At 40.9% G+C, this 21,896-nt stretch overlaps 1 protein-coding gene across 1 annotated transcript; it reads right to left on the bottom strand.

The window, feature by feature from the left end:
- Positions 1 to 1,175: 1,175 nt before the first annotated feature.
- Positions 1,176 to 14,755, bottom strand: slc25a48 (solute carrier family 25 member 48). The gene is made up of 7 exons (XM_084952907.1): positions 14,444 to 14,755; positions 10,931 to 10,974; positions 10,324 to 10,395; positions 9,087 to 9,339; positions 7,022 to 7,312; positions 3,956 to 4,089; positions 1,176 to 2,586 (listed from the first exon to the last, which is right to left on the bottom strand). Exons 1-7 carry the CDS (start codon positions 14,496 to 14,498, stop codon positions 2,482 to 2,484), a joined length of 954 nt encoding a protein of 317 aa, XP_084809033.1. The 5' UTR covers positions 14,499 to 14,755; the 3' UTR covers positions 1,176 to 2,481.
- Between the last annotated feature and the right edge of the window lie 7,141 nt (positions 14,756 to 21,896).

Below are 21,896 nucleotides of genomic sequence, written 5' to 3'. Positions count from 1 at the left end.
AGCCCGATCAAAGCAAGAATTTATGAACCCATTATTGCTTAAAGTGAGACAAATATAATAACAGAGTTTCTTTACTCTTTTTTTTAACTACATGTATGAGCATCTGTGCCACAATCAAAGCAACACTGCATGAATATTACTGGTCAAGTCAAAAACCATAAACTGTGCACAGTATTGTTTATCTGCAAACCAGAAGATTTTCCATAATAATAATTATATAAAAAAAATAAAGTTATACTTGCAGAGTTCTTGCAGTATAACGTTAATACAGTATTTGCTGGGATATGCAGTATTTACAAAGGTTGATTACAGTTTATTCCACAATGTGGCAATGTACCACCCTAAATGACACCAACACGCAGCTGTTTTCATTATTAGGCGGTTTTTCTTTTTCTTAAGGAGGACCTGCTGCAATAGAAACTCTGCTTGAAGTTCCAAAGAAGAACAATTTATATTAACAGTGTTCATTATTAAACTGTTATATGAAAAATGTGTAAATGACTAAAAATAAGCCTTCTTACTATTACAAATTGACTAAAGAGTTTCAATTTAATTGATTCATTTTATATTATTTATACAGCGCCAAATCACAACAACAGTTGCCTCGAGGCGCTTTATACTGCAAGTTAGTAATACAAAGAAAACTCGACCAATCAATCTTTGATGACAGCAGAAAGGAAAAACTGTTTTTAGCAGAAAGAAACCACTGGCAGACCCAGTATCAGGGATGGGGCAAAGGCACGCTATGGAAGAGCGCCACAGATTAAAAAGAAGAAACACTCAGTGCATCGTGGGAAGATTTGTGCGAATAGCAGCTTCATTGAGTTTTGTTGCTAGATGCTGCCCTCTAGTGGGTGCTGTGAGCCCTCAGAGGGAAGTTCAGGTGAAAATAACAAACAGCTTTCACTGTAGTTATGAAAGTGACTTTAGAGCTCCAGGTTCTTATCAGCCGACTGCAGGCAGAAGGTCAACGCCTGTCTGCAATTCTACTGAAGCCAGAGTCTTCGCTTTAGGCCTCAGATATGACACGAAAATCAGCTCTCGTAGCATGTGTCGACATCACGGAGTGTTTATCTGACAGCAGGCCATTATCTCTAAGTAGACGAGCTGTCACATGACAAGTCACATGAATGTCACATTATTCTGAGAAGAGCCGATTCAGAAAAGGAGAGCAGTGTGATTAAAAGCTTTTATTTATGTACAATAAGAAATTTCTGGCCCTCTGTCATGTGGAATGGCAGCGAACATATTTACACATATTTACATGTCAGGGTTTTAAAAACACTCAATCCTGTTATAATTTTAATCTGACTTCAGAGTGAAACGCCAAAGCTTTTAACTGCAGTCTGTGGAAAGTTTGTTAGCAGGACGTTTAATTATAAACTTGTAAAACTCACTTTTCTTAATATAAGAAACGCACAAATGTACAAGAGGACGTTAGTGTGCAACACACATACAGTCCGCATGGAAGTCAACATTTCATGTTATGACTCTGTGGATGTGCCATTTTCAACATAAACAGGATTTTAAAGTACAGAACGAGAGAGCAGAAGAAAGAACATCTAAAACTCATTAAAATGATCCGTTTTATCATTTTGAATATATGTAAGGTACATCCAGTTCATAAAGTAAACCTACAACTAAGAGGTAACAGAATATGTTGACCCTCTGCTTGTGTTGAAAATGTCAAACTCATCTTTTCACATTGACTTGGTCAATTGAGCTTATCTCTCTGAGATAAAGTGCAGCACATAAAGGCCAGCTAAACACTTCTACATGTGGAGGTTACAAAGTGAAATAGCTAAGTTGTACATGAGATCTGTTTAAAAATCATTTAGCTGATCGTATTCAGTATGAAACATTACGCGCTGATGACTACACATGACATCTATGTCAGTTTTACTCCTCATCACCGGACTTCCTTTCTTTTCCCAACAGATCACCAATCACATGCTAACAGTGCGCTACTGTGTATTAACACAATATTACTGTGCACATCACCTCCATACTGACCGTCTTTTTCACAGGAAGTTCAGACTTGCCCCAAAAACAAACCTCGGAGGAACACACAGAGTTCTTTGGTAAATATGCAGCAAAGAAAAATTCAACTTCAGTAAAATTCTGACATCAACATGTCATTCAACTATTATACTACACATAACAAGAAGATTCTTTTTGATTTGACCAATAATTGCAATTCACCTGAAACTGATCCAATTTAGAAAACTATAAAAATAGCTCCACACAATCACTCTGCAGCACCAACACTAAAATCTTTAATCTCTGAATAACTCAAGCAGCATTGCGTAACATCGCTGGCCACCGGTGTGATAAAACTGTCTGTGTGACTGTGAGCTAAAGGTTTGATCAGATGACTTGCACTGTCACCGGTCTCTCGTCTCAGAGACGCTGGGCTCTATTTGCTTTGTGCTCATTTTTCCAAGTAACTCAGTGTGACTCCTTTAATTAGTAAAATGTGTCCTAAAGACCCCTGAAGAACCGCAGAGAGAGTTCGTAGGTCAGGAACATGGTGGAGCTCATCGGGAAGCCTCGGATGGCGTTCACTGATGCTCCCCTGAAGAACACCTGAACATTAAAAAAAAAAAAAAAAAGAGAAAGTTGGAATTAAATATGTTAAACTGTCTACACGCATCTGTTATCATTCCAGATCTTTGGTGCCGTGCTGACAGGAAACACGAGTGAAGGTGAACACAGCCCACAGACCGCAGTGTTACATTGATTTTGCTTTGGGGACGCTGGCCTGTAGTAACCCAACTCACTGGCCTCTGTTCACATCAACAGTCCAGTTTACTTTCTCAGAACCTGACCCCTCCTGATTTCTGGACACTGCGATAGCTTGTCTACAGTTTTCAACCCTTGACATTATGAACAGCACGGGTCGGACACACAGATGCAACATTTGCTCGTCTCAGGCCAGGACACCAGCCGTGTGGCAAATGCTGACCTGACATAACCCCACATACGGTTTTCTGCAGCATGTAGCCCGTTTTATTTTATAAGAGGATATTTTTTTACGACGAGGAGTTTCACTTTTTCATCCTGTACAGGTCTTAGCAAAATTATTAGACCACCACCCAAAGTAAGGTTTGTTGCCACAGCTGCCCTAAACTAACAATACTGATAATTACTGCAATTATCAGCAGTATGAACGGCCTCTTTCATGGAAATGATATTTTTAATCCTAAAATATAATTCTTGTTGTTGTCCATGTTAGGGTCTAGAAATCTCTGGAGGTGCAGGATGAGTGGAAACACCAAAGGGCAACTTTCAGCAGCATCTCTGACATCACTTTTGGTGTTGGCGGTGACAAAGGCAGGTGTAACAGGCCTTTTAAGCCTCGCTGGGGAAGAGGTTTCATGCCAAGTATCTGGAGAGAATTCTTTCCTTGTAATTTAAATATTTTCAGCAGAAACATTTGAGGAACCAAAAAGTGAACTTCAAACTTCACACATGTGAGAGCATTCAGTCTGCTTATTGGACAGATGTCTGTAGCAGCTATATGGCCCATTGATGCCCAGGGAGTGTCATGACTTACCCATGTGGAGGCGTGTCATCGAGGCTCAGTTTGGTAAGATGTTTGTAAAATTTCTTTTTTCTTTAAAATAGATATTCATACGATTTCAGGGACAACATGTTGACCCAAGCACACACAACATTCATTCAGGAAGCCCTGAGATCGGTACTACAGTGTCTCTGATGGACAAACTTTGTGCATCTTGGTTGAATTCTTCAGGCAGAAGCTTCAGTGTTCAAGCTGCAGTAACTTGTGTGCTCTGCTGGATCCTCAGATACAAAGCTCACATGGACACAGCTAAGTGTCCAAACACAGCAGGTAGCTGAGTTTGCATTGTGTTTTTGCTGTTTGTGTGGAGCCAGATCGAGGTGCTTAAAAACAGTGTTCTTATAGTTTTGGCTGGTTGAAGTCATTACTCACCTGTACTCCCTCTGTCTTGTAGCTGTGGATGATGCAGTGTAAAATTCCCTTGTACTTCCTCTGCAGCTGAGCATCAGCCTGCATTCGACTCTTTACCACGTCGGTTGGTGTGGCTGTGACCCAGGAAATGGACCCTGAGAAAGAGGAGAGAGCTCTGAACTTCCTGCTGATGTCATGGTGCAAGGACTCTAAACCAGGTGGAAGTCACATATGGAACCAGACAAGGACTAGAGCAAACACATAACAAAATCTCAGACTGCGAAAGTCTCCTCTGATACTGAGATGTTGTCATTTTATTGTGTAGGACCAAAGATCACAGTTCAGCTTCTGGAACCTTTTAGAGAGTTTGCCAAAAATGAGGATCTTTAACCTCCTAAGACCCGAACTCTTCCCCAGCATACATTTTTAATTTCTCTTTGATATTTGGGCATATTGGGGCCAGATGAATGCAAAAACAAAGAATTACCACATTTTTTTTTTTACCTTATTTTTGTTTTTAAGATAAATAAGAGCCACATATGAGGATATTTGTTTAGAATTTTGATAGAACAGTAGCAGTATAATGTCCTTGTAAGTGGATATCAGGCCCATGTAGAGCAAAATTGAGTATTTTGGTCTAAATAACCCAAAATGTGATGTCCACATATGTGGACGCCAAGTCCTAGGAGGTTAAATGAGGATTACAGGGCTCAGCACAAACTTTACATGCTGCATTCAGGCGCTCCTTATAACATCTGTAATAGATTCACTCACACAGCCAGCAGTAAGGAGGAAATGACTTGACATCAGCTGATACACGAGTTTTTAAGGGTCATTTAGACTTTAAGACGTACAGAACATAATTAAAACATTTACTGCAACTCATTGTTGAAGGTTTGGAGGAAAAATCATCAGGATATTGTCTGAGTTTTAGTTCAACTACGACGGATTCAGGCCTAATGGGAGGCTAAACATGGCAGCATTTCAGATTTATGCCGTCCAGCTGACTGAAGCTCTCGCACTACATTTTTCACTCAGTCAGATGTTCACAGCTGGCTGGTCTGCATGTGGAGCCTGCTTTAACCTCTGAGACCAAACAACCCTGAAACTCCAGCCTCCGACTCCATGCATCCGTTTGCACCAGCCAGAACTTGATTGGTCTCAGATGTGTTTACTCATATTGATTTCTTGCTATTGCAGTTCTGTGGAACCTACGAATGAACAAAGATAAGGTCACATGTAGAGTCTTCGCCAGGTTAATAACAGCCCACGGACGTCATTCAGAGGCCGGTCAGACAAACAGAAACCACCCACAGCTCAGTCTGACCTGCTCGGATCAATACTGGTGTTTATGTACAGAGCAGAAGGTCTGGGACACAGCAGGACAATGATGTGTGTCAGCAGAGGAAAGTAAAGGAAAAATAAAGGTACTAAAAAAACAAAGTTACCTTTAGGTCTGGATTTTATCCCCAAACCCTCTGAACCGAATAATAACAGTGACCTATTTACAGCCAAACCGTCGGAGGCAATGATTCTCCACATTTTTGAGGCCGTTCCAGTTCATACCTTGTTAACAGTGTGAACATTACAGCTTGAACCAAGTTTAAAAATGACTTCATCACATTTTAGCCTCAGTGTCATGAATTGTTAAAATAAGACAACTGAAGAGCTGCGACGTTTCATCAATAACTGAATCAGAGGAGCGAGGGCAAAGATAATGTGCAACTTTAGTTTTTTTGGACATTGAATAGATGCTACAGTGACTTAATTATGTAAAAGTATTGATCAATAAGTATCAATAATAGCACTGATCTGACCCCAAACTAAAAATATCTCAGACTTTATGTGTTTTCTGTCATTTTATATAAGAAAAGAAAACAGTGTCAGCTGTTGTTCTACAGTACAGTTTCATCCGAGTCTCAGTTCATAAAGCTGAAGAAAAAAAACAAAAAAACAACAACTGTCAAGAATCGGCTTCTACAACGCTGATAGGATAGAAGGGAAAAAAAACCAAAAAAAAAACCAAAAGTAACATACTCAAAGATTTATCACTTAATGGAAATACTGGTTTGTCCGTGCTCTAGTCCCATCTGACAGACCCAGAGTGATTTCTGACCATTGTTCAGAAGTTCTTGATTTCTTGCCAAATTCCTTGTAATTGGGGGTTACTGCTGGCTCTGGTTGTGCAACAGTTTGGTTTAATGCCGACTGGCATCAGCGGAAGCGTTTACTTATATCTTATTAATAATGAACTTTTATTATCTCTGTGAGGTTCTGCCAGTGTAACTGTAACTGATACAAGTAGAGAAATATAAAGAGGTTTTAGCAAAAATACGAAAGAAGAAAACCTTATGATCTATTCGCTTTTATTCTCACATGTTCAGCTGACATCGACCCCCTCTGGTTCATTACTAACAGAAGGACAGCTCTGAAGAACAAGGTTATGTTAAGGTTAAGGCAGACACTTCAGAGTGTGTGAAGGTCTCAAAACATTTTCAAACGTGTTGGACTCTGAAATAAAACCTTAAATAAATAACAAAGGTTTTAATAGCAGGTTTAACTGTGCTCTGACTGTGCACCTAAGGCTCGTCTACCGCTGCAGCGCTGCCACATCACATCCAGTCCAGTCAGGCTCACATTGAAACTGCCACTTCAATCAGAAACACGCACTTCATTACCCTCCATGTTAGCACTGACTCAACACGCTGCTCTTCAGGACAGCGTTGCCACGCCCCTCGTTAAAGGGTCAGAACTGCTGCATTGACATCACAGGTTAATGTTAGCTACTGTGTGTCCTAACAAAGTCATCAGCTTCCTCCCAAAGACCCAGAATCAGCACTTTGAGTACGGACAGCTGTCTGTTCACTCCTTTTCTCCTTTGTTGTTAATTTGGTGCACAGTGACCCATCACCCAGTTCAGCGGTGAGTGGACGAGGAAAGAACTTCCACAAATGTTTTCCTGTACATCTGACTCACAGGTCTGTGGCAACAGGCATAAATTTAACTGATGTCTAAAGTCACCAATAACTCAAACAACGCTAATGACACTGAAAATATCAGAGGAAACTTTGTTTTGGTGACATTTACCTGCCAGTCCTCCTGCCAGCCAGATGGAACATGGATGTGGGCTCGAAGTGTTGTCCGGCCTCAGCAGGTCGCACAAGATGGTGTAAGGGATGAAGTAGAGCGTGTATCCAGGTACGTCCCTCAGGATCATGGCTCCGGCTCCTCTGTACAGGCCCTGGAGGCCCTCAGTCTGCAGGATGCTGCTGATGCAGTGGATGGGCCCTCGGTACAGCTGCTGCTGGCTGGGAATGCTGACGGAGCGCAGACGGATGTTGGTGCCATTCGACATGTTGCCCGCAAGGTGGAGGTTCTCTGTTTAAAAAACAAAAATATATGAGAGTGAAGTCAGTGAGCAGGTTAGTTAGGGATCTGCTTCATCCAGTTTGTTCTCCTCTCCGTGTCCTCGTCTCTGGGAACTTTAAGCAAAGGTGTTTCAACTTCAGGGGATTTTCAGTCTCAGCAGAACGTTTTTCAAACTTTTTTTTGTTTCTTTCTCACAGTCCAAAAACGTTGGTGTCTGAAACACAGGAAGGTGCTCGAGTCTTTCCATATCACGTGGAAAAGAACCAACCGACAAACACAATACCGTTAATATGTAGCAGTCCTTTTACATTAGAGTGAAATGACTTTCTGTTTTAGTGACGGTGATCATACCAAGTATCGGGCTTAGTAAGTCAGTCATGCTAATCGCAGTATGTAATGCTGAGTTTACAGTGAAATGGTTTCTTGACCCTGGCTGAACTCGCTGACACTTTGCTCCATCATAAATGAGTCGGCTCTATTCAAAGTCAAGTCCAAAGTATCACTGAGGAAGATAATGAAAGAAATGGACTAATCCCAGTGACCGGTGGAAGATGTATGAGCCTGCCAAACACTGTAAACATGTAGAAAGCTATAAATGTCTGACTGGAATCCCTCTGTGCTCGGCTTTATTATTTTATTGTTTAACAGAAAGACGCGGGCCAGAAATCACAAGACCAAGAAACAATATAACGACAGACTTTGTATTCATGCAAGAATGGGTTCCTAACTGTGGAGAAAACTGACATTTAGTCCTTAAATCCATCATTCAAAGGTCCTAAAAATGCTACAAACACAGAAAAATTAGATTTTGTTAGAAAATAAAAATCTTTGTACACAATATGACAGCACACTTAAAGACCAGGACCCTCTACCAGCACTGCATTGGTGCATATGAGGGATAAAGGGTTAATAAGTAGAACTGAAGGGAAACTGTGTTCTTCTCAGATCTCTTTTAGATGAACAGTTACCTCTCTGGCAGCTGTTTATGGCCACTTTCATATTAAACGTTCTTTATTAATATTTACCATATGCTGTCAAACATCCTGATACACTTATAGATGCTGTAATGTTATTCTGTGTATCAGTGAATATCAGCATGTAGTTATGGAAAAGATGACACGAGCAGAAATGTTTTCTGCAGCATGTTTTGATGTCTGTGTCATCAGGACATATTCATATTGAGTTCTGAGGCTATGTTACCGTGACACTCAGTCTAGATAGGTCTTGCTCGATTTAGATAATAAATACAAAAGTAAACTATTTAAAAAAATTTAAAAAAAAAAAGTACTCCTACTGGCAACAATTCTGCAACCAGCTGGTGAAGTGTGACTATCAAAGACAGCAGCTCGGTGAGAACTTTGTATCCCCAGAAGCTCATGATGTAATAAGAAGGAAACATTGCAGAACAGAAGCTGGAGCTGTGTCAGCATTTCATGTATTAATGTCATCTGATGAACGCCACATGGCAGTTTGTGGCTGGCCGGTAATTAACGAGCAGAAAGGGCACAGCTTAACTCTCTTTGATGCGATCCTTAGTCAACTTGTTCTTTTTGAAATTTTAGAAAAGAACGAGGATTAAAAACAAAGCCATTATTTGAGCTTCCTCTGACAGAGGTGTATTCGGGACAAAGTTGTTACTATGCTAACAAGGCTGCTTTTTATCTGGGCGTGTGCTGTCTATGTGCCAAAATCTTAGAGAAGTTAAAAACAGCAAAACTTTTTTTTCAAGGCTAAGATACAAAAACAAAAGGTCCCAACCTGAAAAAAGTGATCCCCACGTTACCTGCTAGAACCATCTGCGTTTGCATTTGCAGTCTGATCTTAACCAAATCCACTGGAGCTCCCAGGCTCACGGACATCAGTCCGGTCAGCATGCTGGCCATGGTCAGGTCCAACATGCTGCAGGGATGCTGCCCGTCACCATAGCGATAATTGCTTATGAGTCTTTGAGTGTTACTGAAGCAGCCAAACACGGCTGAGTTGTAGACCGTGATGCTGGCCAGGGGGAAAGACATGCCCTTAAAGAATCCTGTGACCTGAAAAAGAGTCGAGAGGGAAGCAAGAAGGTCAGCACAACATGTGGAAAAAACATACATATGCACGGGTAAAAGCAGGAAAAGTGTGGAGGGAACAGTAAAGAACTGTAAGTGAGGTGTTTACACTGATGACATGCACAGAATTAAATACGGGGTGCAGCTGCTGCCAAATAGTATGGAAACCTTTCCTCGGGCCAACCTGAGGAGGCGGTTACAGTCTGGGGAGACATATGCTGGGAATAAAACATAGCTGAATAAATCATGTGACCTCTGAGAGCAGCAGGCCTGTGATTTGTAACGGACACACCGAAAACTTCTTATCATATGACACCCCAAAGAGATAAAACCGATAGATGCAGCTTAAATTCAACCTTTTGCACATATTTAGCCTCACCTAAATGTATTATTTTTCTGTAAAATAAGCTGCTATCATCACTCAGCTGGTTTAAGCTTTTCATGGTGGTGGTAAACAAAAGGTCCAGCTTAAAGCATCCAGCTGGGAAACTGGGTCACAGGAGAAATAAAGCGACTGGGAGCTGTGGAAACAACTTAAAGCGACAGAATGACTGTGGATGTTTGCATATTGTGCAGTGCTGGCTCTGAGCTGAACGTGGTTTTAGGTCCAATCTATGATGAAATGATTAACTCGATCTTAGGCTCTGAAGGACCACATTTTGTGTCCAGATCCTATAAATCTGTCCTAACCCTGGCCCTGAGGGACTCTCATGTACTGACCGGAGTTGTGTGGAAAAACACTGGGACAGATACAATATATATCAATAAGTTTCTGATTGCTGCCCAGCATTTGTACTGCCATAGCTTCAGCCAAATAAAACACACAACAGAGCCAACAAAGCATTTGGTTAAATATACTGCAGGGTGAATGAAAAGCATATTTTCAAAGCATGTCAGATAACTTATTACCGTTTATACTGTTTGGAGCGATGCAGAAATGGAGGAAAGAGAAGAAGTTTGAATGTTTACCGTTTCCTTCCTGTAGATGGTGAGGATGCAGTGCAGAGTGTTTTTGTAGCCATTCCCTGCCTGGAGCCGAGTCTGAAACAGTGCCACTGACTTTATTCAAACAAGCAATTTCCATATGAGGAATAAATAAAGTTGATTTGGGGGTTTTTTCCCCCCGAATGTGAAACATATGTTTTCAGATTTCTTATTTTGGAGTTTGTTGGACAAAAATATTCAGGCTTTTCACCTTGGAGTCATTGCACACATCTCTGACTGAAGACAGTTCATAACACTCACAGTGGTTTTGAGCACATTCAGATCATTTCTGATAAATGCTTCCTTCCTTAGCTGCTACACATACTAAATTCTTTTTGGCAAAAGAAATATGTGACATCAAAACATCAATTCAATTATAATTATAGGGACGAAACTGACTCTGTGTGTCATACAAACACAGATCCTGATTTGTAGGATGGATAAGGACGTAAATAAAAAAAAGAATGGCCCAAAAGAATGTGCAACAGAGTGTATATGACTTGATGAGCTGCAGGCTTGTTCATTTTTATAACAGCTATAACACAAAAGTGGAGGAATGCTGCAGTAAAATGATTCCAGAGGTCTGACATACCTTTACTGTATCCAGCGGATGGCCAACAACCACACTGGAAGCTCCTGCAGCCAAAACAGAAAGAAAAGAGGAATGAAGCACAAAATGCCAGAGAGAGAAAAACAGAGACAACTTTCCACAAAAATCTCAAGAGTTTTACTCATAACCAACATGCTGAAAGGCAACGTGTCTCAGCCAAAAACTAAAGCGTCTTAAACTGTTTTTACTGCAGGACATCAGACCTGCATGTTTGCAGTCAGGGCTTAAAGTTTACTTCAAATGAGCAGCCATCACAGGGGGGAACGCGAGCCACTGTATGTGTGCATGAGTGGGTATCAAACATACACACAACATACATGCCACAGGATCTTGCTCAGTTGTTGCCCAGATAAGAACCAGGAGTGCATGGCCACAGAATTTCTGTTAGTATTCAGTGACTTCATAAAGTTACAAGAAGTGCGGGGAAAACTGATACTGCATAGTACTGCAGTATTTTGTGTGGCGATATTGTATCGATGCAAGGACACCAAATATCAAATAAAAAAAAACAAGAGGGTTTGCCGCACGCACCGCCATCAGGAAGCAGAGCAAACGTAACATTACATCAAAACCATCCACACACAGCTTGATGAAGGTACCTCATGATTATTCCACCTTCTGTGACCAACTGGAGTGTGGAGACTAAATAATTACCCACAGCTTGAAGGTGTTGCACACTGAGCAAGACTTAGATCACAGGTGGGCCGATAGAAGCAAACCTTTCTGCAAACAGTCACAGTCTGACTGGATTTTTAAATAACTTCTGTCTAATTTATGAATGCAAACAGGCTGACAGCATGCTGCCACCAATCTGAAAGAGTCTTTATCATCAAGCACAACTTCAGGGGACTAGACTCAACTGGCTGCCAGCTGCTGGTATTCTGGTTATACTGCTATAGAACTGGAAGGTTGGTCGACATATTGCAAATATTAAAAATCACAGTGATTTCATATTGAATTAGTGCTTTGTTAGCAGTGTAACCCAGCAAAATTTATATATTTTTTTTAAAAACGTCAGTTCACCTTTGCTGTGAAGGCAGTGAAACACAAAGTGAAGCTGCAAATGAGGCCGGACATATTTCTTAACATTTTATAACATTCAGGGAAATCTGTGAGATATTCTTTAAGGTCTATTTCTAGCTTTCTATTCTTCTTCTTTTTTTTTAAATTTAAATTTAATTGCATTTTGCAAAGCAGCCAAAAAACGTGAAATCTTGGTGATGACAGAAAAATGCAATGCGCCCCTGGACACTGTAGTTTAAAATCAGATTAGAAGTCCTGCACTTGAACCAAACTTGTGGGGTTTTTCTGAGTTCATCATCGGCCTCCAAAAAGCTTTTATTGATAGGATCACTGCTATTGCTTCAGCTGAACATTTGGAGAAAAGAAGTAGGTCTACATAGATTTCCGGCATCAGCTCGTTGTGTAATCTTTTCTTTGTGACTGCAAAAGCTCCACGGCTGTGACTCTGACATCATAATAATGCAATGTCCAACTGGCAGCATGGCTTCACATTGCAAAATAAAGCTTATCAAAATTAATTAATAAGCCCAGAGACTGTCTTAGCTTTTCAGCTGGAGCTGGTTCCCATCCAAACCAGACTTGCTGAATATTAACAATGTCAGGGTTTTTCTGTGTTTTGTATTACAGCTGGGATTTAGAATATCACTATATGACAGCTTAAACATAATGTGTTTTTGCAGGGCTTTATGTGCTTTTGTTTTAATTTGTTTTACATCTTTTTATAATTTCAGTTTCATAGAATAATTAAAATAAAGCCCCTAGCGGCTAGCCCTGACACAGCACGCACTAAGCTTGGAAAAAGCGAATTTTTGTCCTTAGAATAAAAACGCACGCAGACTGAATCTATGGGCTCAAAATGTGGTCATAAATATTTTGTACCTGTAAAAAAGATTTGTGTGTGCGTAAAAAAGATTTGTGTGTGTAAAAAGAATTTGTGTGTGCGTAAAAAAGATTTGTGTGTGGACTTAGCCAAAAAAAAAACCCTGCAAGTTACAAGTACGAATTTTGACCCTATTTTTCTTCCTTTCATCTGATTGGTCAATGTCATGTCAATCACAAATGTAACAATCCAATCAGAGAACAGATGGGTTTGGCTGTCGGAGTGGCGCTTTTTTGAACTGCAGGTCCTTGAAGGGTGATACAGTTTGAAGCTGGAGGATCTCTATATAAATATCCGATAGCAGGTAGGTCCCCTAACTTTCAGTAGCTGTTGAAAGGAAAAAGTTGTGGTATATCAGTGGTTAGAAATACCATTATTACTTTAGGATTAGTTTAACACAAAGTCAGGGCTGACCCGGGACCATTGCTGTGAGTCACAGTGCGCAGCATAAAAGTCCTTTCACATCAGACGCAGGATGTGCTGCTAATGCTAACTGCTAACTAAAAGCAAAGGATCCAGAATTTGTTGCGCTGGCTGCTGAGCTCTGTGGGTTTTTGCAGCAGCTCTACCTGTACTAGATGCACCTGCTCCTTGTCTTTTCTATCTCTGACTTTATGTCCTCTACAAGAGTTTCTGTTTTTTTTGCTGGTTCTTCAAATGTTCAATAAAAACATGTATGCTAATTCATAACGAAGAAAGCTTTGTAATGAAGACTGTCATTTCCACAACACTGCCCGCCCCCACCCCGCAGTCCGCAGCGCTGCTGAAAAGGCTGTGGAAGTCCCTGTATTAAACACTAGTCCTGTGACACAAAAATCACCAAACTCGGACGACCACAGACTGTTTTCCTTCGTGGTGATGAAGGAAAACGCTGGGTTGGCATGTAAAAGGGCATTTATTCCCTTCAAAGACCTGCAGTTCAAAAAAAAAAGCGCCCCTCCGACAGCCAAACCCATCTGTTCTCTGATTGGATTGTTACATTTGCGATTGACATGACATTGACCAATCAGATGAAAGGAAGAAAAATAGGGTCAAAATTCGTACTTGTAACTTGCAGGGTTTTTTTGGCTAAGTCCACACACAAATCTTTTTTTACACACACACACACACACACACACACACACACACACACACACACACACAAATCTTTTTTACACATACAAATCTTTTTTACAAGTACAAAATATTTATGACCACATTTTGAGCCCATCCATAGCCCCCGAGGGGAGAGAGCATTCAGCGAGCAGCTTTCCGAGTAAACGGAGGCGGTGAGCCTGCGTTGCGGTGACACTGTGGGAACATGAGGGGTTCGGGTGGGGGTGGGAGTCTGCGCAGAGCCTCCATTGTTTATCTGGATGAGGATGCACGCGGAGCTCATGACGTTTTTTCCCCTGATAAACGTGTTTTTACAGGACAACAACGGAGGATTGTGCGTGTCTGTGGAGCTCTGTGTGAAGCTCACTGGACCCAAACAAACGCGCTGTTGAGCCTCCCTCCACCTCCCACCCATGCCATCTTCAGTTCGCCCCCACACACCCCACAAAGATCCACTGAAAACACGCATTGACGGAGTGTCTGACTGAGGAACTCACCTGCAATCCATCCTGCGATGAAATCATCCACGCGGAAACTTTTGGAGGTCTGCATCTTCCACTCGGAGCTGCTCTGCGCGCCCCACGCCAGTAATCTCACAGTCTGCGCGCTCTCCACGGGACAGAACACTTACTGCTGCCGGCGGCTCCCGCTGATCATGTATCGGCCCAAACTTTTTTCACAAGAAAGGAAAAAAAACGTCTTATAGAAGGTAACTCCGGGAGTTGTCACTAGCAACCAATCAGAGCAAAGCCTGAATCTGTGAGGCCGTTCTGCTGGCCAATCAGGAGTGAGCTATCCAAAGCTATGCGGCCTATAGAGAGGCCGGGATGGAAATGAGCCATGAGGAAAGCTGAGCAGAAAAACAGATACTGCTGCACACTTTGACCTTTCTCCTACTTCACTTCAGCCTGCCCAATAAGAGTAAAACTCTTAAAGACCGACAAGAAAAAGTAACTTCCTGTATGTGATGTAAAATGATCATCATGGATGTAATTAAAGCAGCTTGTGCTTATATTGATCTTCTATACACTTCATATATATGAATGGTGGAGTGTGATCAGTGACACAGCTGTGAAACAGAGCTGCACTCAAACAGACTGAGCTGGATAAAAATTGTCTGCTGAAGGGAAAAGTAAAAAAAAAAAAAACAATAATAAAGAGAACATCACAGAAGGTGTTTGATGAAGATCTGATTTCTATAAAAACAAGAAGGGTTACAACAGGGGTGGGGAATTCCAGCCCTCAAGGGCCAGTGACGTGCAGGTTTTAGATCACCCTGGTTCAACACACCTGAATCAAATAATTAGTTCATTACAAGACCTTTGGCGAACTTTAAGACATGTTGAGGAGGTAATTTGGCCATTTAAATGAGCGGTGCTGGATCAAGGACACATCTAAAACCTGCAGGACACCGGCCCTTTGAGGCCTGGAGTTTCCCCACCCCTGGGTTACAAATTGAAGACTGCAGTTACACAAACTGCTTATAAATAGGATTTCAGTTTTATTTTTGTGGCATCAACAACAGTCACCTCGATGAACTTTATACTATAAGGTAAGGATCCTCAAATCATATAACAATACATTGACCTCAAGACGTCACATGATACGGTGGGGCTAGGTTTCACAGCAGGCTCATCCTTGGCTGATTGTGACCAGTGTTGGGAAGTAACGGAATACATGTACTGCCGTTACGTATTTAAAATACAAAATATGAATAACTGTATTCCGTTACAGTTTAAAAAGGTGGTATTCAGAATACAGTTACTTTGTTGAAATAAATAGATTACTCGGCGGTCTTTTCCTGTTTGTTCTATGTTAGGCTGTGCCCTCTCTATTTTTGGTAATTCCACGCCGGTGGAAACCTAAACAAAACGCGCATTAAGAGGGTCTAATGCTTGGGTCTCAATCTCGCAGCCCATGTCACCTCTATTTGTAGCCCACAAAATGACGTGAAGAAATATTAAAAAAAAAATTCACAAAAATTATTTAATAAGAAGGTAATAGGCAGAGTGTTACAGGCACAGCCCTAAAGAATGTAGCCTCATAGGCAGTGTAGTCCGTGCTGCAGGGAGAATGGACTGCCCGTGTCTGTGAGCGCGAGGAGGGAGAAAAAGGACGAAAAGTACGAGTTGTCACGGAGCAGAAACGGGAGATGGAAGCATGTAAATATAATAATAACCACTGCAGCCAAAAAGAGTGCCTGACGCGCCCAGTTGTAAGTAAGCTATTAAGACTCGATGGACTGTACAGTTTGTTCGTGTTTTCCTCCGAAACAATAAGTTCCGTTGGAGCAGCCTTTCAACGCCTGTCTCTGTCTCTCGCTAGCAAATTTGACCCAGACAACAAAGTAAAGCTAGTTTTCAGCTACAACCCGACGTATTAGCTAGAGGTCACTTTACGGTTTTACGCCTTTACGGTTTGGAGCAGTGGACCTGTTTTATATATGCGCGGAATAGTTTTCTATACGAGATCACTGCAAAAAGTGCAGCCTCCACCCTACTGTTGCTCATTTTATATTAAAATTTAAAACTCTAGTTGGCATTGGTATGGCAAGTAACCTTCAGTAATAGTAATAAATCACACAGCAATAGTACATTCATGTAGTTGTAAAAAGCATGATAATATATTAAGTAATCCAAAGTATTCACAATACGTTACTCTCACTTAGTAACGCAACGGAATGCCTTGCAAAATACATTTTGGGGCATGTATTCTGTAATCTGTAGTGGAATAAATTTTAAAAGTAACCTTCCCAACACTGATTGTGACCTACACCCATTTTCACACCTTGGCTTGTGTGATTAAGTAAAGGATCAACAGGGGGTTCATGACCCCCTTGGGGGACACTACGACTTAAATCTGGGACTCTCCACCATTTGACCTTAGAACTGAAGAAGCTTCTCAGATGAGAGGTGAAATGTCTTCAAGCAACTTAAAGAAGTCCAGATGCTTTTCTTTCCAAGCTCTTTAGACAACAACACAGAGCTATTCAAAAGGTGCAATGCTGAATGCACAACGTATTAAAAAAACGGACTTATATCGCATAGGCCACAAAACATCTCAGTTCAGATAAAAGTGAAAATGTATTCAGCTCTGAAAATCTTAGAAATATGGTATCTAACCAGATGCTAAATCCAGATGATAGCTTGACCTCCAGCAACACTGTGAGGAACCTCAGAGTCCTTTCTGACCAGGATATGTCCTTCAATGCACATATTAAACAAATATGTAGGACTGCTTTCTTCCATTTGTGCGATATCTCTGAAATGAGAAACATCCTGTGTCATAGTGATGCTGAAAAACTAGTTCATGCATTTAGTACTACTTTACAGTATTCCAGCGTTTACATGATAATGGCCATCTCTGAATTGAGGAGAAGGGAAATCTGTCACGATCTTACAATGCTGTGATTATAGCCAGCTATCTGTGAATGTTATTCATGGTTGCTAATCAATGGTCACAACAATTTGCATATTAATGACCATGAAACCTGACCTTTAGTCATGGTGCTGGTGTCAGCCGTTACGCAGAAGCATTGTTTATAAGGTTGGGGAAACCTGCAGTCAGCTGAGACTGAAGAAGTCACTCAGATGTTTCTTCCACTGAAAATCCAACATCCAGATGAGCAGAAACAACTTCCTGTGTATTGTAACCAGTGTTGGTCAAGTTACTTGAAAAAAGTAATCAGTAACTAATTACGGATTACTTCCCCAAAAAAGTAATCCAGTTACTTTACTGATTACTTATTTTCAAAAGTAATTAATTACTTAGTTACTTAGTTACTTAGTTACTTTTTAAAAACACGATTTACAACCTGAATAGGTGATAAAGCGAGAGATCTTTCAGCCCAATTCTACTTTTTCTGCATAATCCATCATACAAAATGTAATCAAATGGAAAAGTCTCTTTTTTTAAACTTGTTTTATCAGTTTTAATCTTTTAACTTTATGCACCAAGCAAAAACTAAATTATCTGCAACATTCTCTGACTTGAAGAAATTAGTTTAATATTTAAACCTATTTTCTGCACATTCCAGCACATAAAATAAAATATTTTTTCGTGTTTACACTCAGTCTTTCAAATAGATGCAAGTAAAACACAGCAGAAAATAAATAAAATCAAAGACCAGCGGTCCTGTTGCTCTATTTTCACCTGTAAAGCAGGAGTGGCGTAGGCGGAGGTTTATCCTGGTGCAGGTGTGCCGCAGCAGTCAGTGGAAGAATCCGCGAGTTTCTCTGTGAATTTCCCATTACATCGTTGCGCACTCAGAGCTTGTTTAGGGTTTTTTTTTCAGTGTAAAAAGAAGTTTTCTTCCCACGCACAACGGACACTAATGTTTTTGTCACTTTTTATGGAATCAAACTCAAAGTAAGGTCAGTACTTCCACGCTTTAAACGCTGCACGCTCATACTGATCAATTGTTGATCTGCACACAGCTGTTGTCACTCGCTTACGTCACTGTCATGAGACATTCTCGCAAAAAAAAATCACGGTTTTAGTAACGCAGTAACGCAGCGTTCCTACGGGAAAGTAACGGTAATCTAATTACCGTTTTTGCAATAGTAATCCCTTACTTTACTCGTTACTTGAAAAAAGTAATCAGATTACAGTAACGCGTTACTGCCCATCTCTGATTGTAACTCACTGTTATAAGGTCGCTCCCATATTATCTCCCATATTAGCTTCTTTTCATTGGTTCCTTGCTACATTCAGAACTGAGTTCAAAATCCTTCTCCTATAATTCAGAATCCTGAATTATCCTAACAGAGCTCTTCACTCTCACACTGCAGGCTTACTTGTTGTATCCCAGAGTAGAATGGGAGGCAGAGCCTTCAGTTTTCCGGCCCCTCTTCTGTGGAACCAGCTTCCAGTTTGGATTCAGGAGACATAAACTATCTCTACTTTTAAGAATAGGCTTCAAACTTTCCTCTTTGATAGTTAGGGCTGGATTATGTGAACTCAAACCACCTCTATGTTAAGCAGCTTCAGGCTGCTGGGTGATCTCCTTTGCTGCTCTTCTCTGTATCACTCCTACTGGAGATATATGGCAAAACTGCACGGCATTATTGTTGTGTCCTCTGTCTCCTGTATCTTTCTGCCCTTCAGCTGCATGGAAAAGGAAACTGTTCGTCCGCTGTCTTGTAAAAGGTCTTTTTAAGTTAACTGAAGTTAATTATTAGTTCCCGGGGCTTTTGTCCTTTGCTTTTGACCTTCCTTGTAATTATTAAGAAGGAAACAGGGTGGCAGCTCGGAATCATCTCCACTTTTCAGCTCACTGCTTTGGTGAAAAACAACATTTCAGGCACCAGATGTGAGTTACTGGGACAAAAGTGGAGCTTTGTTTCTATTTTATAACAGAGGCTGATATCAACGTTGTATCGATCCTTCTTATTTTGTCAAAATCCTGCAATATTTTTCAACAACAGCTGGAAATAAACTCAGACAACAAAAAAGAGATGTTAGATATTAAATATTCATATGAAAACTTTGAACACAAAAACCAACAACAAAGTGCTACAAAAACACATCAACTTCAGTCTGTCACAAAAATGTAAATTACTGAGGAAACATTCTTGTGCATTATACAAGTGTAACACTGAGCGCAGCATCCATACTCTGTCCTTTAATTTAAGGATCCAAATGAGAAGACATCTAAACTTTATGTGCTTAAACTCTGTGCTGTGCTGGGAGTGAACACACAAATATAATTTAGCCTCAAAGAAAAAAGAAAAAGATAAAACAGAAACCAGCTGAACGTAAACTGGATGTGAAGGGGTTAAATCATTTGTAAACACATGTACTTCCCCTGAAATCACATGACCTTATGTCTTTGTGGTGAACACTCCCTCCTTTCCTCCTGCACCTCCACACGTGCTCCACCCTGCGATAAGACGCTGATAACAGAGACACAGCGCTTTCGTACTTTATGGAAAATTACCAGAAAACACAAGTGAGTCAAGTTTGACCGACAAAGGTTTTTTTTTTAAAAAAAAAAACAACCAGCAAAGAGCAGCTCCTCTATTTCCCTCCTCCCCTTCAGCTTTCCCTGAAATGAAAAAACATACATGAGCTCAGTGCTGATCCATTAATGTCCATCTGTAAAAATAAAGGGAACATCATATAGAAAATATTCCTAAAGTTGAGAAACTCAAAACAACAAGGCAACCATTGATTCTGATATGTTGAAGTTATTATTGAGGCTTTTAATTTGACAGGATCTCAGATGTTTTTGGTTCGATTCCAGGAGGGAACTTAAAGTGGATAATCAGGCCGGGTCAGGGACTACATCCACTGTGATATCAGGGCCAAATAAAATATACAGATCTACCTGCTTGGGAAATAATAAGGAACAAGGAAGCAGCCAAGAGGCCCGTTGACTTATCCAAAAAATAAATAAAACAAAAACAAAACAGTGTGTTTGTTTCTCCTGTCACTCTTTTACTACAGATTGAGACAAGCATTACATCATTTCACATAAAAGTCAGTCTGAAAAGCCCAAACATTTATCTCCAGAGTTGTATTATTAGGACAGATTTCGATACAATGACAGTTTTGGTTTGTTAACTTAGAAAAGTGAGTAAAATGAAAGACACTGCCCCAAGTGAGGGGAGAGGAGGGCTGAGAGAGAGCGAAGTGGCTGATTCTTTTATCCCATCCTTACATATGAACACAAGCTCTGGGTGGTGTCTGAACGAACGAGATAGAAGATAGGAGTGTCAGAAAAGAGCTTCCTCAAAGGTGGGTGGGCTCAACCTCAGGGCCCCATTATGGTTCCTTGTAAACAGCAGACATCAACATTTCTCTCTGAGGCCGTGGGTACCTGCTCATGAATGATGGGTGTCACTGCTCAGACAAACCTTCATATCAGCGCTGGTAGAGGAGGAGAACTGTCCTCCAGGAAGTCACATCTCCCAGCTGTTGCAGCATCTCTCTTTGTAGAATCTGAGTCTGAACTTCTGCACTGATAGATCATTGAAGCAGCAGTAAAAAAAAAAAAACCCTCAGATTTTTAAGCTGGTTAGGAAGGTAGCAGGTGTACACCTGTTGGGTTATAAACTGGAGAGATGCATTATTGGCCGAAGTTACACCAAAGTGCAGCTCTCGGTTGTTTGTGAGGATGACAATAATGAGCCCTTCAGAGACAGGCTGAGGAGCTCAGTCATGTGGGAGGGGCTCAGAGCAGAGCTGCTGCTCCTACACATCAAACTGAGTCATTTTAGGTGGCCTCCAGGGAGCCTTTCCTGGGTGAGGTGTTAGAGGCATATCCCACAGGGCAGAGACTGGCCAGGCAGACCCAGGACACCCCGGTGAGATTATGTATCTCAGCTGGCCTACAAACAACTTATTGTTGACTTGGAAGAGCTGGTAGGTAGGTAGGTAGGTGGATGGATGGATGTCTTTAATCCTGTCTTCCTTATATCTCCCCAAGCGGTCGCAGCAGATGGCCCCGCCCCTCCCTGAGCCTGGTTCTGCTGGAGGTTTCTTCCTGTTAAAAGGGAGTTTTTCCTTCCCACTGTCGCCAAAGTGCTTGCTCATAGGGGGTCATATGATTGTTGGGTTTTTCTATGTATGTATTATTATTAGCACCTTGAGGCAACTGTTGTTGTGATTTGCCGCTGTATAAATAACATTGAATTCAATTGAATTGGATGGATGGATGAAAAACAATCTACAGGTTGGTTAGTATCGTAAACTTAGAGGGGTTTCCTTGCCATAAAGAATAAATATACCCCATGTCTGATCTGTTTTGTCATGCTTTCATACACGGCTGTGTCATGTATGTTGTCATATCACATAATGAGCTTTCATTCAGTGTGAAACTTAGAAAAGCAGTAATACTAAACTGTGAAACAGAGGTGCACATTATATTTTTGAACAATAACCTCTGGAGTTCCTGTGTATCCACATGTACATGCTATTGGCCAGTGTGAGGTATTGTCTCATATATCT

This window comes from Perissodus microlepis, chromosome 2, assembly GCF_051167445.1.
Source record: "Perissodus microlepis isolate ML-2025 ecotype Zambia chromosome 2, ASM5116744v1, whole genome shotgun sequence".
Lineage (NCBI taxonomy): Eukaryota > Metazoa > Chordata > Actinopteri > Cichliformes > Cichlidae > Perissodus > Perissodus microlepis.
Note: the sequence above shows the minus strand (reverse complement) of the source record. Positions and strands in the feature narration are given on the sequence as shown.

Coding starts and splice junctions, on each gene's coding strand:
- slc25a48 (XM_084952907.1), bottom strand. CDS start 14,498: ATGCAGACCTCCAAAAGTTTCCGCGTGGATGATTTCATCGCAGGATGG. Junction 10,975..14,443: donor CATCGCAGGATGGATTGCAG/GTGAGTTCCTCA, acceptor TTTTGGCTGCAG/GAGCTTCCAGTGTGGTTGTT. Junction 9,340..10,323: donor CCATCTACAGGAAGGAAACG/GTAAACATTCAA, acceptor ACTCTTTTTCAG/GTCACAGGATTCTTTAAGGG.